Source organism: Gorilla gorilla, chromosome 8, assembly GCF_029281585.2.
Source record: "Gorilla gorilla gorilla isolate KB3781 chromosome 8, NHGRI_mGorGor1-v2.1_pri, whole genome shotgun sequence".
In the NCBI taxonomy this organism is placed as follows: domain Eukaryota; kingdom Metazoa; phylum Chordata; class Mammalia; order Primates; family Hominidae; genus Gorilla; species Gorilla gorilla.
Window position 1 is genome coordinate 86,604,610 of NC_073232.2, and position 19,475 is coordinate 86,624,084.

At 37.6% G+C, this 19,475-nt stretch overlaps 1 protein-coding gene across 30 annotated transcripts in view; it reads right to left on the reverse strand.

Moving 5' to 3' along the window:
• CCDC7 (coiled-coil domain containing 7) overlaps nt 1-19,475 on the reverse strand; it is a 459,676-nt gene that overhangs the window by 382,947 nt on the left and 57,254 nt on the right. For all 30 annotated transcript variants that reach the window (XM_063710186.1, XM_063710188.1, XM_063710189.1 and 27 more), the window contains one exon: nt 2,896-2,971. In XM_063710186.1, coding sequence (XP_063566256.1) covers nt 2,896-2,971 — 76 coding nt within the window. The remainder of the gene's footprint in view (nt 1-2,895; nt 2,972-19,475) is intronic.

Genomic DNA, 19,475 nt, shown 5'->3' on the forward strand with positions numbered 1-19,475 from the left:
AAAAAAAAAAAACACATGCACACGTATGTTATTGCAGCACTGTTCACAATGGCAAAGACTTGGAACCAACCCAAGTGCCCATCAATGATACACTGGATAAAGCAAATGTGGCACATATACACCATGGAATACTATGCAGCCATAAAAAAGGATGAGATCATGTCCTTTGCAGGGATATGGATGAAGCTGGAAACCATCATTCTCAGCAAACTAACACAGGAACAGAAAACCAAACACCGCATGTTCTCGCTCATAAGTGGGAGTGGAACAATAAGAACACATGGACACAGGGAGGGGAACATCACACACCAGGGCCTGTCAGCAGGTGGGGGCCTAGAGGAGGGATAGCATTAGGAGAAATACCTAATGTAGATGACAGGTTGATGGGTGCAGCAAACCAGCATGGCACATGTATACCTATGTAACAAACCTGCACATTCTGTACATGTACCCCAGAACTTAAAGTATAATTTAGAAAAAGGAAAAAAATACAGACATAGCCAATGGAACAGAATAGAGCGCCCAGAAATAAATTTACATATATATGATCAACTGATCTTTGACAAATGTCCAAAAACACATAATTAGGAAAAGAATGTCTCTTCAGTAAATTGTGTTGAAGAGACTGCAGAAGAATGAAATAGGGTCCTTATCTCATCTCATATACAAAAATAGACCCAAAATGAATTAAAAACTTAAATGTAAAACCTGAAACTGTAAAACTACTTGAAGAAAACAGGGTGAAAACTTCTTGACATTGGTCTTGGAAAAGATTTTTTTGATATGACCCCAAAAGCACAGGTAACAAAAGCAAAAATAGACAAATGGGACTGCATCAAGCTAAATAGTTTCTGTAGAGCAAAGGAAACAATCAATGGAATAAAGATACAACCTATGGAATGGGAGAAAATATTTGCAAACCATACATCTGATAAGAGTTTAATATCCAAGATGTAAAAGGAGCTCAACTCAACTACAAGAAAACAAATAACCCCATTTAAAAATGGGCAAATGGTTTGATATTTCTCAAAAAAAGACATGTGAATGGTCAACAGGGTATATGAAAAAAATGTTCAACATCACTAATCATCAAGGAAAAGTAAATTTAAACCACCATGTAATATTACCTCACATCTGTTATCAAAAAAAAATGGCTGTTATCAAAAAAATGGCGATTATCAAAAAGAGAAAACATTTAAGTACTGGCAAGAATGTGGAGAAAAGGGAACTCTTATACACTGTTAGTGAGAATGTAAATTAGTTCAGCTTTATGGAAAACAGTATGGAGATTCTTCAAAAAAGATAAAAATAGAACTACCGAATGACCAAAAAATTCCATTTCTGAGTATACATCTAAAGGAAATGGGATAAATCATGTTGAGTAGATACCCATACTCCCATGTTCACTGCAGTATTATTCACAATAACTACAATATGGAATCAACCTAAGTGTCCATAAATGTAAAAATAGATAAAGAACATGTGGAAGATATATATATATATACAGATATATATATTAAATATAAATATAAATATAAAATATTATCCAGCCTTAAAAAAGAAGGAAATCCTGTCATCTGCAACAACATGGATGAAACTGAAGGGCATTATGCTAAGAAGTCAGGTACAGAAAGACAATTACTGCATGATCTCACTTATATGTAGAACCCTAAAAAGTCAAACTCATGGAAATAGAGAACAGAATGCTGGTCACTAGAGGCTGGGGTTGGGGAAAAATGGGGAGATGTTGGTCAAAGGGTACAAAATTTCAGCTAGACAAAGGGAAAGTTTCTAGAGAGTAGTTTTTAAGTGTTTTCACCAGAAAAAAAAGATATGTATGTGAGGATTTTGGGTCTGTTACATAGCTTGATTTAGCGATTCCACAAGGTATGTACATATAAAAACATCACATTTTATACCATAAATATATATAATTTTGTCAATAAAAAATAAAACATTTATTTTAAAAAGAAATTAAATGAATTTACAGGTGAAAAAATATTCACAAACTACATTTTGTATCATCGCAACTTTTAACTTTTTTAACTATGGAAAAATACATATAACATAAAATTTACCATCTTAATCATTTTAAGTGTATAGTTCAGCAGTGTTACGTAACTTTACATTATTTTACAACCAATCTCCAGAACTCTTCTCCTCATGTAAAACTGAAGCTTTGTGTGCATCAAACAATAACTCCCCATTTCCCCCTCCTGCACCCCCTGGCAACCATCATTCTATCTTCTGTGTCTATGAATTTGACACTACTCTAGATACCTCATGTAAGAGGAATAATTGCATTTGTCTTTTTTGTGGCTGGCTTATTATACTTAGCAGAATGTCCTCAGGGTTCATCCATGTTGTAGCATGTATTAGAATTTCCTTTAAGACTCAATAATAATTTCATTATATGTATATGCCACATTTTGTTTATCCATTTATTCATTGTTGCACATGTGGGTTGCTTCCATCTTTTGGCTGTTGTGAATAATGCTGCAACAAACATGGATGTACAAACATCCCTTCAACACTCTGTTTTCAATTTTGGGGTATATATGCCCAGAAGTGGAATTGCTGGATCATATGGTAATTCTGTTTTTAATTTTTTTAGGAACCAATATACTATTTTCCCATAGCACATATTTTACATTTCATTTTACATTCTCTATGTTTATAACTTTCCATTTAAAAATTATACATACATAAAATCATAAAAATTGATATAAGAAATTCTAAATTTGTTGATAGAGGTGTTATTTTCTTCTTTATGTTTTCAATATTTCTGCAATAAACACATACTTTTTTCAATGAACATATTACATATGGAAAAATACAATTTTATCTTTTTTTAAAAATAGAAAAATAATAAAATGCAAAAACAAAAAAGCTTACCTCTCCAACATATTTGCCTGGTTTTCAAATACTTTCAACATGGCATTAAATCGATTAGTCATTGAATGAGCAGTTTCTATTATTTAAAAAGTCAAAAATGTTAAAGGTTTTATAAATAGCTTAAGTTATAGCTCTATGCTAAATATAACTGCTATAGATGTGAAAGCTAAACAAACATAAAGAGGGGCTAGCAGGGCTACATGACTATTAACAGAATGCTTATGAGGAGAATAGCTACCATTTTATTAAACACCTATTATGTGCAAATCACCATGTTATATTGCATTCTCTTATTCTTAATCTAAAAAATAAGATACTGTCATAATTTTCAAATAAAGAAGTTCAGGCTCAAAGAGGTTACATAACTTGATCAATACTATATATCTAGTAAAAGACAAAACTGGATTAATGTCCAACATATGTGACCTTCTTATGATATGGAATATCAGAGGGACTATAGCATACTAAAAGAGAACTGCTTTAGTTGCTGTTGCTAAGTCAATAAGGTCTATGGGAAGGATCTAGCTAACCTCTTAAGCTTTACAACTGTATCAAAGAACCCAAAAGAGAACCTAAGATGCTACTTAAAAGAGAACCAACATAATAATGATCCATAATAATCAATGAACTATTGGGGTAATACCACAAGACTCTTCAATCTTGTGACATAAAAAGTATATGACAGAAGACAGTCCCTGCACTGTTTTCTGCTAGATAAACAAGACATGACACAAAGAAAATGTTAAATAACATAGAAGCATACAAGAGTTCCTAAACATTAATTATATTTTTTCTATCCCACATGTCAAAAGAGTGGTATAGAAGAATAATAAATATTTAGGAGCTGAGAAGATAAAGTAGAAAAACATAAAGAAGCTAAGACTTAAAGAATGGACAGAGTTTCATTAGAGAGAAAAAAATGAAAAGTAAACACCCTAAGCAAAGGCAGAAAAAGTAGAAATGTGTAAAATATATTCAGGGTACCAAATATATCAAGTACAACCAAGAAACCAAGTCAAACAGAGGCTTTACTTTGAGAGAGTCAATATTCCTCAAAGATTCAAATAGGATATTGGGAGAAGCCAGCTTCATATGAATTAAATTTATAATTTTTTGTAGGTAAGAGAGAATAATTTAAAATGCTTACATAAAAAGTTACAGTAAATGATAAAATAAAACAACAACTTTTTTTTTTTTGAGGCGGAGTCTCGCTCTGTCGCCCAGGCTGGAGTGCAGTGATGCGATCTCAGCTCACTGCAAGCTCTGCCTCCCGGGTTCACTGCCATTCCCCTGCCTCAGCCTCCCAAGTAGCTGGGGCTACAGGAGCCCACCACCACGCCCAGGTAATTTTTTTGTATTTTCAGTAGAGACAGGGTTTCACCGTGTTAGCCAGGATGGTCTCAATCTCCTGACCTCATGATCAGCCCGTCTGGGCCTCCCAAAGTGCTGGGATTACAGGTGTGAGCCACTGCACCCGGCCAAAATAAAACAATATTTTAAGAGTAATCTGATCATAGCATATGAGATAATTTTAAATTCTGCCCTAAATATGGTAAAGGACTACAAGGAACATCAACTATTATTTCAGCCACAATTTGAAAATTCAGTCCCCAGAAAGAAGAAAAAGCCATTACAAAACATTCCTGGGGGAAAAAAAGGAAGAACACAAAATGACATTAGCAAGATGAGAAAGTAGCAGATATCAGTCTTCATCTCCCCACAAAGAAACAACCACTAGACAGCTATCCATGGATGAAAGTGGCCTTGGTAGGGCTCAAAGTCTCAAAGAAGTTGCAGCAAGATAGTAAAGCAAAAAAATGGAGAATAACCACACAGACAGGATAGCTGAGGAGATCAGCATACCAGAGACAGCTGGAGACAGCAAGGAATGAGGAAGAGTGCAGGAACTATCACTATCAGCCATGCAACAGGTCCCACCATGGTTCCTAGTAGCCTGCTCTACAGAGAACACTGACAGCTCTCACCACTGAGATAACTAATAACCACTGCCACCATTAAACCCCCAGATAAGAGAAATGTTGCTCCATCCACCACCAAGAAGGAACCACTGTTGTGCCAACCCAGGACCAGAGCCACCATGCCCCGATTCCATGTGTGACCCAGACCACAGAGTCACAATCTTTCCATATGTACCCAGGCTCCAGCACTGGCTTGAACGTTGGATCACGCACTCCCATGCCTCAGACACCACAGCCACCTTCACTGAGGGCTAGCCCCACCCGAGGCCCTAGAGCCATGCTCACTCTGCACCAGCCTGCACAATGAACCCTAGCTCTGCCACTCCTCTAGGAATCCTATGCTTCAGGTATCTGAGCCACTGCCACAGTGAGCTAAGCCACAGCTCAATCCTGGAACCACTGTTGCTCTGCATGTGTTCACACTTCAGTCCACATCTCTAAGGCTGCACCATGCACATGTATAATATAGTCACCAGAGCCACTGGCTTTACATGCTAGCCTTGCCCAGGGCCCTGAATCTGCAGTCTCTCAGTACACATGTGGGCTGCAACCTCAGCTCTGCTGCAACTCTTTGAGACTCTGACTGCACATGCGTCAGACATCAGAGCTACCACCACAACAAGCTAGCCCACGCAACTGTTGCTCTCCAGGTGTGACCACATTCCAGAATGTGGCTCTGCAACCACTCAACAAGTGCCTGCATTCTAGACACCAGAACCATCAATGCAGCAGGGATATCCATATCACAGTCCTCAGAGCAGCAATAGACTTGCACACACTAGCATCTGGACCCCAAAGCCACTGTCAATCCATACATGCCTGTGCTCCCAGATCTAAGCTCCTTGACCACTCCACAGGTATCATGCATCAGACATTAGTACCACTGTCACTAGAAGCACACCCACCAGCCAAATCCAGAACCAAGAGGTGTCACCTCTGCCACAGCTTCCCTTAGGGAAGTAAAAGAGATTAGAAGAATTCTGTCAGGCTTTGCCACTGTTGCAGATACCTACAGCCTTGGCCACTGTACACCACTGAAATTTTTACCCATATCAACCACAGCCGAAAAAGCTACATGGACACTAAACTGCCACATCCTCACTGGATCCTGAATTGCCACACCCCACCCAGCTAGTGTACTCACAACCACCCATAGGTGAAGATCTTTTCATATAAAACTAGTCCATAAAGTCTAGAAGAAGTGACTCTATCAATATCTGATGAAATATTACAATAATAGTTTTAAGGAAGCTCAGTAAGCTATAAGAAAACACTGATAGACAACTTAACAAAAATCAGAAAAACAATACACAAACAAAATGAGAAGTTTAACAGAGTGATAGAAATCATACAGAAGAACCATACAGAAATTCTGATGCTGGGGGGTTGGAGCCAAGATGGCCAAATAGGAACAGCTCCAGTCTACAGCTCCCAGCATGAGCGACGCAGAAGACGGGTGATTTCTGCATTTCCAACTGAGGTACCGGGTTCATCTCACTGGGGAGTGTCGGAAAGTGGGTGCAGGACACTGGGTGCAGCGCACCGAGTGTCAGCCGAAGCACAGCAAGGCATTGCCTCACCCGGGAAGCACAAGGGATCAGGGAATTCCCTTTCCCAGTCAAAGAAAGGGGTGACAGACGGCACCTGGAAAATCGGGTCACTCCCACCCTAATACTGCGCTTTTCCAATGGTCTTAGCAAACAGCACACCAGGAGATTATATCCCACGCATGGCTCGGAGGGTCCTGTGCCCACGGAGCCTCACTCATTGCTAGCACAGCAGGCTGAGATCAAACTGCAAGGCCACAGCGAGGCTGAGGGAGGGGCGCCTGCCATTGCCGAGGCTTGAATAGGTAAACAAAGCAGCTGGGAAGCTCAAACTGGGTGGAGCCAACCACAGCTCAAGGAGGCCTGCCTGCCTCTGTAGACTCCACCTCTGAGGGCAGGGCATTGCCAAACAAAAGGCAGCAGAATCCTCTGAAGACTTAAATGTCCCTGTCTGACAGCTTTGAAGAGAGTAGTGGTTCTCCCAGCACGCAGCTGAAGATCTGAGAACGGACAGACTGCCTCCTCAAGTGGGTCCCTGACCCCTGAGTAGCCTAACTCGGAGGCACTCCCCAGAAAGGGCAGACTGACACTTCACATGGCCAGGTACTCCTCTGAGACAAAACTTCCAGAGGAACGATCAGGCAGCAATATTTGCTGTTCACCAATATCTGCTGTTCTGCAGCTTCCGCTGCTGATACCCAGGCAAACAGGGTCTGGAGTGGACCTCCAGCAAACTCCAACAGACCTGCAGCTGAGGGTCCTGACTGTTGGAAGGAAAATTAACAAACAGAAAGGACATCCACACCAAAACCCCATCTGTAAGTCACCATCATCAAAGACCAAAGGTAGATAAAACCACAAAGATGGGGAAAAAACAGAGCAGAAAAACTGGAAACTCTAAAAATCAGAGTGCCTCTCCTCCTCCAAAGGAATGCAGCTCCTCACCAGCAATGGAACAAAGCTGGACGGAGAATGACTTTGACGAGTTGAGAGAAGAAGGCTTCAGACAATCAAACTACTCTGAGCTAAAAAAGGAAGTTCAAACCCATGGCAAAGAAGTTAAAAGCCTTGAAAAACAATTAGACGAATGGCTAACTAGAATAACCAATGCAGAGAAGTCCTTAAAGGACTGATGGAGCAGAAAACTAAGGCACGAGAACTACATGACGAATGCACAAGCCTCAGTAGCCGATTCGATCAACTGGAAGAAAGGGTATCAGTGATGGAAGATCAAATGAACAAAATGAAGTAAGAAGAGAAGTTTAGAGAAAAAAGAATAAAAAGAAACAAACAAAGCCTCCAAGAAATATGGGACTATGTGAAAAGACCAAATCTGATTAGTGTACCTGAAAGTGATGGGGAGAATGGAACCAAGTTGTAAAACACTCTGCAGGATATTATCCAGGAGAACTTCCCCAATCTAGCAAGGCAGGCCAACATTCAAATTCAGGAAATACAGAGAACACCACAAAGACACTCCTTGAGAACAGCAACTCCAAGACATATAATTGTCAGATTCACCAAAGTTGAAATGAAGGATAAAATGTTAAGGGCAGCCAGAGAGAAAGGTCCGGTTACCGACAAAGGGAAGCCCATCAGACTAACAGCTGATCTCTCGGCAGAAACTCTACAAGCCAGAAGAGAGTGGGGGCCAATATTCAACATTCTTAAAGAAAAGAATTTTCAACCCAGAATCTCATATCCAGCCAAACTAAGCTTCATAAGTGAAGGAGAAATAAAATCCTTTACAGACAAGCAAATGCTGAGAGATTTTGTCACCATCAGGCCTGCCCTAAAAGAGCTCCTGAAGGAAGCACTAAACATGGAAAGGAACAACTGGTACCAGACACTGCAAAAACATGCCAAATTGCAAAGACCATCAAGGCTAGGAAGAAACTGCATCAACTGACGAGCAAAATAACCAGCTAACATCATAATGACAGGATCAAATTCACACATAACAATATTAACCTTAAATGTAAACGGGCTAAATGCTCCAATTAAAAGACACAGACTGGCAAATTGGATAAAGAGTCAAGACCCATCAGTGTGCTGTATTCAGGAAACCCATCTCACGTGCAGAGACACACACAGGCTCAAAATAAAGGGATGGAGGAAGATCTACCAAGCAAATGCAAAACAAAAAAAGGCAGGGGTTGCAATCCTAGTCTCTGATAAAACAGACTTTAAACCAACAAAGATCAAAAGAGACAAAGAAGGCCATTACATAATGGTAAAGGGATCAATTCAACAAGAAGAGCTAACTATCCTAAATATATATGTACCCAATACAGGAGCACCCAGATTCATAAAGCAAATCCTTGGAGACCTAGAAAGAGATGTAGACTCCCACACAATAATAATGGGAGACTTTAACACCCCACTGTCAACATTAGACAGATCAACGAGACAGAAAGTTAACAAGGATATCCAGGAATTGAACTCAGCTCTGCACCAAGTGGACCTAATAGACATCTACAGAACTCTCCACTCCAAATCAACCGAATATATAATCTTCTCAGCACCACACAGCACTTATTCCAAAATTGACCACATAGTTGGAAGTAAAGCACTCCTCAGCAAATGTAAAAGAACAGAAATTATAACAAACTGTCTCTCAGACCACAGTGCAATCAAACTAGAACTCAGGATTACGAAACTCACTCAAAACCGCTCAAATACATGGAAACTGAACAACCTGCTCCTGAATGACTACTGGGTAAATAATGAAATGAAGGCAGGAATAAAGATGTTCTTTGAAACCAACAAGAACAAAGACATAACATCCTAGAATCTCTGGGACACATTCAAAGCAGTGTGTAGAGGGAAATTTATAGCACTAAATGCCCACAAGAGAAAGCAGGAAAGATCTCTAAAATGGACACCCTAACATTACAATTAAAAGAACTAGAGAAGCAAGAGCAAACACACTGAAAAGCTAGCAGAAGGCAAGAAATAACTAAGATCAGAGCAGAACTGAAGGAAATAGAGACACAAAAAAAACCCTTCAAAAATTCAGTGAGTCCAGGAGCTGATTTTTTGAAAAGATCAACAAAATTGATAGACCGCTAGCAAGACTAATAAAGAAGAAAAGAAAGAAGAATCAAATAGACGCAATAAAAAATGATAAAGGGGATATCACCACCAATCCCACAGAAATACAAACTGCTATCAGAGAATACTATAAACACCTCTATGCAAATAAACTAGAAAATCTAGAAGAAATGGATAAATTCCCCGACACACCCTCCCAAGACTAAACCAGGAAGAAGTTGAATCTCTGAATAAACCAATAACAGGCTCTGAAATTGAGGCAATAATTAATAGCTTACCAACCAAAAAAAGTCCAGGACCAGATGGATTCACAGCCGAATTCTACCAGAGCTACAAGGAGGAGCTGGTACCACACCGTCTGAAACTATTCCAATCAATAGAAAAAGAGGGAATGCTCCCTAACTCATTTTATGAGGTCAGCATCATCCTGATACCAAAGCCTGGCAGAGACACAACAAAGAAAGAGAATTTTAGACCAATATCCCTGATGAACATCGATGCAAAAATCCTCAGTAAAATACTGGCAAACCAAATTCAGCAGCACATCAAAAAGCTTATCCACCATGATCAAGTGGGCTTCATCCCTGGGATGCAAGGCTGGTTCAAAATGCACAAATGAATAAACGTAATCCAGCATATAAACAGAACCAATGACAAAAACCACACAATTATCTCAATAGATGCAGAAAAGGCCTTTGACAAAATTCAACAGCCATTCATACTAAAAATTCTCAATAAACTGGGTAATTGATGGGACATATCTCAAAATAATAAGAGCTATTTATGACAAACCCACGGCCAATATCATACTGAATGGGCAAAAACTGGAAGCATTCCCTTTGAAAACTGGCACAAGACAGCAATGCCCTCCCTCACCACTCCTATTCAACATAGTATTGGAAGTTCTGGCCATGGTAATAAGGCAAGAGAAAGAAATAAAGGGTATTCAATTAGGAAAAGAGGAAGTCAAATTGTCCCTGTTTGCAGATGACATGACTGTATATTTAGAAAACCCCATTGTCTCAGCCCAAAATCTCCTTAAGCTGATGAGCAACTTCAGCAAAGTCTCAGGATACAAAATCAATGTGCAAAAATCACAAGCATTCCTATATACCAATAACAGACAAGCAGGGAGCCAAATCATGACTGAACTCCCATTCACAATTGCTTCAAAGAGAATAAAATGCCTAGCAATACAACTTACAGGGCATGTGAAGGACCTCTTCAAAGAGAACTACAAACCACTGCTCAGCAAAATAAAAGAGGACACAAATAAATGGAAGAACATTCCATGCTCATGGATAGGAAGAATCAATATTGTGAAAATGGCCATACTGCCCAAGGTAATTTATAGATTCAATGCCATCCGCATCAAGCTACCAATGACTTTCTTCACAGAATTCGAAAAAACTACTTTAAAGTTCATGTGGAACCAAAAAAGAGCCCACATTGCCAAGTCAATCCCAAGTCAAAAGAACAAAGCTGGAGGCATCACGCTACCTGACTTCCAACTATACTACAAGGCTACAGTAACCAAAACAGCATGGTACTGGTACCAAAACAGAGATATAGACCAATGGAACAGAATAGAGACCTCGGAAATAATACCACACATCGAAAACCATCTGATCTTTGACAAACCTGACAAAAACAAGAAATGGGGAAAGGATTCCCTATTTAATAAATGGTGCTGGGAAAACTGGCTGGCCATATGTAGAAAGCTGAAACTGGATCTCTTCCTTACACCTTATACAAAAATCAATTCAAGATGGATTAAAGACTTAAATGTTAGACCTGAAACCATAAAAACCCTAGAAGAAAACCTAGGCAATACCATTCAGGACATAGGCATGGGCAAGGACTTCATGTCTAAAACACCAAAAGCAATGGCAACAGAAGCCAAAATTGACAAATGGGATCTAATTAAACTAAAGAGCTTCTGCACAGCAAAAGAAACTACCATCAGAGTGAACAGGCAACCTACAGAATGGGAGAAAATTTCTGCAATCTACTCATCTGACAAAGGGCTAATATCCAGAATCTACAATGAACTCAAACAAATTTGGAAGAAAAAAACAAACAACCCCATCAAAAAGTGTGCAACGGGTATGAACAGACACTTCTCAAAAGAAGACTTTTATGCAGCCAAAAGACACATGAAAAAATGCTCATCATCACTGGCCATAAGAGAAATGCAAATCAAAACCACAATGACATACCATCTCACATCAGTTAGAATGGTGATCATTAAAAAGTCAGGAAACAACAGGTGCTGGAGAGGATGTGGAGAAATAGGAACACTTTTACACTGTTGGTGGGACTGTAAACTAGTTCAACCATTGTGGAAGTCAGTGTGGTGATTCCTCAAGGATCTAGAACTAGAAATACCATTTGACCCAGCCATCCCATTACTGGGTATATACCCAAAGGATTATAAATCATGCTGCTATAAAGACACATGCACACGTATGTTTATTGCGGCACTATTCACAATAGCAAAGACTTGGAACCAACCCAAATGTCCAACAATGATAGACTGGATTAAGAAAATGTGGCACGTATACACCATGGAATACTATGCAGCCATAAAAAAGGATGAGTTCATGTCCTTTGTAGGGACATGGATGAAGCTGGAAACCATCATTCTCAGCAAACTATCGCAAGGACAAAAAACCAAACACCGCATGTCCTCACTCATAGGTGGGAATTGAACAATGAGAACACATGGACACAGGAAAGGGAACATCACACACCGGGGCCTGTTGTGGGGTTGGGGGAGGTGGGAGGGATAGCATTTGGAGATATACCTAATGTTAAATGACGAGTCACTGGGTGCAGCACACCAACATGGCACATGTATACATATGTAACTAACCTGCACGTTGTGCACATGTACCCTAAAACTTAAAGTATAATAAAAAAAAAGAAATTCTGATGCCAAAGAATATAATTAATAAAATTAAAATTAGAAAAGATAAGTAAAAAATATGTCAACTGTATAATTCATCAAGGAGAAGAAAGAATCTGTAAACTTAAAGAAAGTTATTTGAAAATATACAGTTAGGAAAAAAAGAATAAAGAATAAAAAGGAATTTTAAAGGCTATTACCTATTGGATACAATGTTCACTATTCAGGTGATGGGTACACTAAAAGCCCAGACTTCACCACGACACAATATATACATGTAAGAAATCTGCAGTTATCTCCTCTAAATATGTAAAAATTTAAATTTTTTAATTCTGAAAAATAAAATAAATAAAGCCTACAGGATTTATGGGACAGCATCAAGAGTGTTATCATTTACATTATAGGAATTAAAAAAGAAGAAAAGAAAAAGGGGCAGAAAGCTTATTTGAAGAAATAATGGCTCAAAATGTCCCAAATATAGGGAAAGATATAAACATCAGAAAGATAAAACGTCTCCAAACGGGTACAACCCAAAGAATATTCCACCAAAATGTATTATAACCAAACAGTCAAAAATTAAAGACAAAAAGAGAATCTTGAAAGCAACAAAGAAAAGAGCTTCCTCACACAGAGAGAATCCCCATAGGGCTTATCAGCAGTGAAAATTTTGCAGTCTAAGAGAGAGTAAGAAGATATTTTCAAAGTTCTGGAAGAAAAAAACTGCCAACCAAGAATACCTTACCCAGAAAATCTGGTCTACAAAAATGAAGGAATGATACTTTCTCTGACAAAAGCTCAGGGAGTTCATCATCATCAGGCTTGCCTTACAAAAATGATAAAGGGAGCTCTTCAATCTGAAATGAAAGGACACTAAGTAGTAGCACAAATACATATGAAAGTATAAAACTCACTGGTGAAAGTGTGTATATAGTAAAATTACATACCATAATATTGTAACAGTAGTCTGTAAATCACTTATGTCTACAGAATAAAGGGTAAAAAACAAAATACCTATAGCTACAATAGTTTCTTAATAAAATTCAATATAAAATATGTGAATTATAACATCAAAAACATAAAATGCTTAGAGGGGAGTAAAAGTATATCAACAAATCACAAAGGAAGATAGCAAACGGAATAAAAGAACAAAGGATCTACAAAACAGCTAAAAAGCAATTAACAGAATGGCAATAGTAAGTCCTTATTTATTAAAGGTAACTTGAGAGTAAATGGATCAAATTATTCAATTCAAAGACACAGAAGGGCTGAATGAATAAAAAACAAGACTACCTGCTGCTTACTCACAGAATAAATGTGAAGGGATGTAAGTAGATACTCCATGCAATTAGAAACCAATAAATGAGCAGCTGTGGCTATACTTGGACATCAGACCAGATACTTTAAATCAAAAACAGTCACAAGAGACAAAGAAGATTATTATATAATGAAAAAAGCTCAAGAGAATATAACAAATATATACACACCCAACATTGCAACACCTAAATATATAAAACAAATATTAATAGATGTGAAGAGAGAGATAGACAGCAATACAATAATAGCAGAGGCCTTCAGTACTCTACATTCAATAATGGACAAATCATCCAGACAGAAAACAAATAAGGAAACCTTACATTTTAACCACACTTTACACCAATGGACCTAACAGACATATACAAGATAGTCCATTCAACAGCAGGAGAATATAGAGCTTTCTCAAGTGCAAATGGAATGTTCTAAAGGACAGATCTTGTGTTAGGCCAGTAAGTCTTATAAAATTTAAGAAGGCTAAAATCATATCAAGTATTTCCCAATCACAGTGGCATGAAACTAGAAATCAATAACTGAAGAAAAATTGAAAGATTTACAAATATGTGGAAACTAACATACTCCTGAACAATGGGTCAAAAAGAAAATCAAAAACAAATCAAAAAATATCTTATGACACACAAAAATGGAAACATACCAAAATTTATGTGATGCAGCAAAAGCAGTTATTAAAAGGAAGATTATAGCAATAAAAACCTACATTCAAGCTGGGCACAGTGTCCCACACTTGCAATATCAGCTACTAAGGAGGCTAAGTGAGAGAATCACTTGAGGCCAGGAGTTTGAGGTTGGAGTGAGCTATGATCACATCACTCTACTCCAGCCTGGGGAACAGAGCAAGACCCTGTCTCTAAATAAATAAGTAAATAAATAAAGTATACATTAAAAAAAGACAGAGCTCAAATAACGTAATGTCACACCTCAAGGAACTAGAAAAAGAACAAACTGAGCCCAAAGTTAGTAAAAGGAAGGAAATAAAAGATTAGCGCAGAAGTACATAAAATAGAGACTAGAAAAATCATAGAAAAGTTCAACAAAACTAAGATTTGGTTTTTGAAAAGATAAACATAATTGACAAGACTTTAGCTGGACTAACAAAAAACAGCAAGACTCAAGTAACATTGGAAAAGAAAGAAGAGACATAATAACTGATACCACAAAAATACAAAGGATAAAGACTACTGTGAACATTTATACACCCACAAATTAGATACCCTAAAATAACTGGATAATTCATAGACACATACAACCCACCAAGACTAAATCATGAAGAAACAGAAAGGCTGGGCGCGGTGGCTCACGCCTGTAATCCCAGCACTTTGGGAGGCCGAGGCGGGTGGATCACGAGGTCAGGAGATCGAGACCATCCTGGCTAACACGGTGAAACCCCGTCTCTACTAAAAATACTAAAAATTAGCCGGGCGTGGTGGCGGGCGCCTGTAGTCCCAGCTACTCGGGAGGCTGAGGCAGGAGAATGGCGAGAACCCAGGAGGCGGAGCTTGCAGTGAGCCGAGATAGCGCCACTGCACTCCAGCCTGGGCGACAGAGCGAGACTCCGTCTCAAAAAAAAAAAAAAAAAAAAAAAAAAAGAAACAGAAAGTCTGAACAGACTAGTAATTAATAAGAAGACTGACTCAGTGATAAAATCCCCCACTAAAAAAAAAAAAAGAAAAAACCAGGACCCAGTGGTTTTATGGCCTAATTCTACCCAACATTTAAAGAACTAGTAGAATCCTTCTCGAATTCTTCGAAAATCTTGAAGAGGAAGGAATACTTCTGAACTATTTTTCAAGGTTAGTATTACCCTAATACCAAAGCCAGACAAAGACGCTATGAGAAAAGAAAACACAGTCCAATATCTCTGATGAATATGGATACAAATATCTTTAACAAAATACTAGCAAACTGAATTGACAGCACATTAAAAGAATCATTCACTATGACCAAGTGGGACTGAACCCTGCAGTGCAAAGATGGTTCAAAATATGCAAATAAATGTGATATACTGTATTACTAGAATAAAATACAAAAATCATATGATAGCCTCAATACATGGGGAAAAACATTTGAAAAAATTCAACATCCTTTCATGACAAAAATAACAAATTAGATACAGAAGGAATTACTTCAAAACAATAATGGTCAACTATCACAAGCCCACAGCTACACAGTCAACAGTGAAAAGTTGAAAGATTTTCCTCTAAGATGAAGAACAAGATAAAGATGCCCATTCTTGCCACTTCTATTCAACATAGTGCTGGAATTCCTAGCTAGAGCAATTAAGCAAGAAAAGAAATAAAAGGTGTCCAAATACGAAAGCAAGAAATAAAATTATTTCTATTTGCAAAAAAAGAAAGAGGGACCATCACTACTGACCACACGGACATAAAGGGACAATAAACAAATACTATAAATAACTTATGCTAATAAATTTGATAATTTAGATTATATGGACAAATTCTTGGAAACTCACAATCTACCAAAACTCACAAAGGAGAAATTGATATTATGAATAGGCCTATTTAAAAGAAATTGAATCAATAATTAATAACCTTCCAAAACAGCAGGTACTATGCTCAGATGGTTTCACTTGGCAAATTCTACCAAACATTTAACTAAGAAATTATGCCAATTCTTTATGATCTCTTCCAGAAGACAGAAACACAGGGAACATTTCCTGACTCATTCTATGAGGCCAGTATCACTCCAATACCAAAGCCAGACAAAGACATTACAAGAAAAGAAAACTACAGATGAATATCTTTCATGAATACATATGTGAAAATCCTCAACAAAACATTAGCAAATCACATACATAAATGTATAGAAAGAACTATACAACACAACCAAATGGGTTATTCCAGGTACGTAAGGCTAGTCCAATATTCAAAAATCAATTAATGTAATCTACATGCTAAAGAAAAAAAATCATACGATCATATCAATAAATGCAGAAAACGTATTTGACAAAATCTAACACCTACCCATAATTTTAAAAAACTCTTTGTAAATTATAAATAAAATAGAAGCAAGCTTCCTCAGTTTGATAAAGAAAATCTACAAAAAGTTTAGAGCTAACATCATACTTACAGTGAAATCCTAAATGCTTCCTCCCTAAGATCAGGAAGAAGGCAAGCATGTCCATTTTTACCATGCTATTTAACATCATACTGGAAGTCCTAGCTAATGCAATAATATAAGAAAAGAAAATCAGAAGGAAGAAGTAACACTGTCTGTTAGACAATGTGACTGTCTCTATAGAATATCCCAAAGAATCACCAATATCTAGTAATAAACAATTATTGCAAATTTACAGGACACAAAAGTTAATTGCAATTGCTTTCCTATATACCAGCAATGAAGTATTTGTACTTGAATTTTAAATTATAGATATTAACACCATTTATAGTAGCACTGAAATTTCAACACTTCAGTGTAAATCTAAAAGAAAATATGTACAAGATCTATATGAGGAAAAGTTCATTACTCTGATGAAAGAAAGTAAATAAGATCTAAATAAATGGAGAGATATTTCATGTTCATAGAATGAAAGATACAATATTGTTAAGATACAAGTTCTTGTCCATTTAATCTATAGATTCAATGCAATCTCAATCAAAATCCCAGCAAGGTATTTTTTGGATACCAACAAATTGTTTCTAAAGTTTATAAAGTTTAATAGACCCAGAGAAGTCAACACAATGTTGAAGAACAACAAAGTTGGAGGACTGACACTACCCAACTTCAATACTTACTAAAAGCTAAAGTAATCAAGACATGTAGCACTGCCAAAATAGACAGACAAGCAAACAGAATAAAGAGCCCAAAAACAGACTCACAAATATACGCAACTGATCTTTGGCAAAGGAACAAAGGCAACTCAGTGAAGAAAGAGTACTCTTCTCAACAAATGATGCTGAAACAACTGGACATCCAAATGCAAAAAAAAAACAATGACTCTAGACATAGACTTTACAGTTCTCACAAAAATTAACTCAAAATGGGCTGGGTGCAGTGGCTCACGCCTGTAATCCCAGTACTTTGGGAGGCTGAGGCAGGCGGATCACGAGGTCAGGAGTTCGAGACCAGCCTGACCAACATGGTGAAACCCCAACTCTACTAAAAATACAAAAATTAGCCAGGCGTGGTGGCACACGCCTGTGGTCCCAGCTGCTAGGGAGGCTGAGGCAGGAGAATCACTTGAACAGGGAGGCGGAGGTTGCAGTGGGTCGAGATTGCACCATTGTACTCCAGCGACAGAACGAGACTCCATCTCAAAAATAAAAAAAATTAACTCAAAATGGATCATAGTTATAAATGTAAAATGCAAAACTATAAAACTTTTACAAGACAGTAGAAGAGACTATCTAGGTAACTTTGGGTTTGAAGATGAATTTTTACATACAACACCTAAAGCACAATTCGTGAAATAAAAAAAAATGGTAAGTTTGACTTTATTCTGGCTCTGCAAAAGACACTGCTAAAAGAATGAAAAGATAAGCCACAGACTGAGAGAATATCTTTGCCAAACACATATCTGATACAAGGCTTGTATCCAAAATATAAAAAGAACTCTTAAAACTCAACAATAAGAAAACGAATAACCCAATTTTTAAAATGGGTAAAAGACCTGAATACCTCACCAAAGAAATGAAACAGATGGCAAATAAGCTTATGAAAACATGCTCATCATCATGTATAATCATGGAACTGCAAATGAAAACAATGAAAAATCACTACACAACTATTAGAATGGCTAAAAGCCCAAACACTGTCAATTCTAAATGCTGACAAAGATGTGGAGCAACAAGAATTCTCCTCAATTGCAGGGGGGAATGCAAAATGGTACAGCCCCTTTGCACGCTCATTTGGCAGTTTCTTATAATGCTAAACAACTCTTACTATATGACTTAGCAGTCATGCTCCTTTGTGTTTACCCAATTGAGCTGAAAACTTACATCCACACAAAAACCTGACAAAAGTGTTGATAGTAGCTTTATTTATAATTGCCAAAACGTGGAAACAACCAAGATGCCCTTTCATAGGTAAATGGATAAATTGTAGTAAATCCATAAATTGATTATTTATCAGCAATTAAAAAGAAATAAACTGTCAAACTATTGAAAGACATGGAGGAACTTTAACTGTACATTGTTAGGTAAAAGAAAGACTAATAATATCAAATATACAACATTCTTGAAAAGGAAATACTATAGAAACAGTAAATAAACAGATTAGTGGTTTCCAGGGATTCAGGTGGATGGAGGAAGAGGTGAATAGGTGGGACACAGGGGATTTTGGGGGCAATTAAACTATTCTGTGACACTGTAATGGTGGATCCAAGACATGATACATTTGTCAAAACCCACTGAGCTGTACAAGGCAAAAAGCAAACCAGATGTAAACTATGGACTTTAGTTAATAATAATGTATCAAAATTGGTTCATCAACCATAACAAATGTATCACATTAATGCAAAATGTTAATAACAGGGGAAGCTTTATGCGGGAAGTGGGGGGACTGCACTAATGGGAACTCTGTAATTTCTGTTCAATTTTTCTGTGAACCTAAAACTTCTCTAAAAAATAGTCTATTAATTATTAAATGAAGCAACATCAAGATGAAATTGTGATCTGAAAGCAAAACCAGAGTGCAATACAAAGGTAGCTTTTGTCTTGCTGGCCAGGCTATAAGATTTAGTAGAATTTAGGAAACAGGAAGGGAAGAGAGGATTAAGTGTGGCCAGAGAAGAAGAGAGGAGGT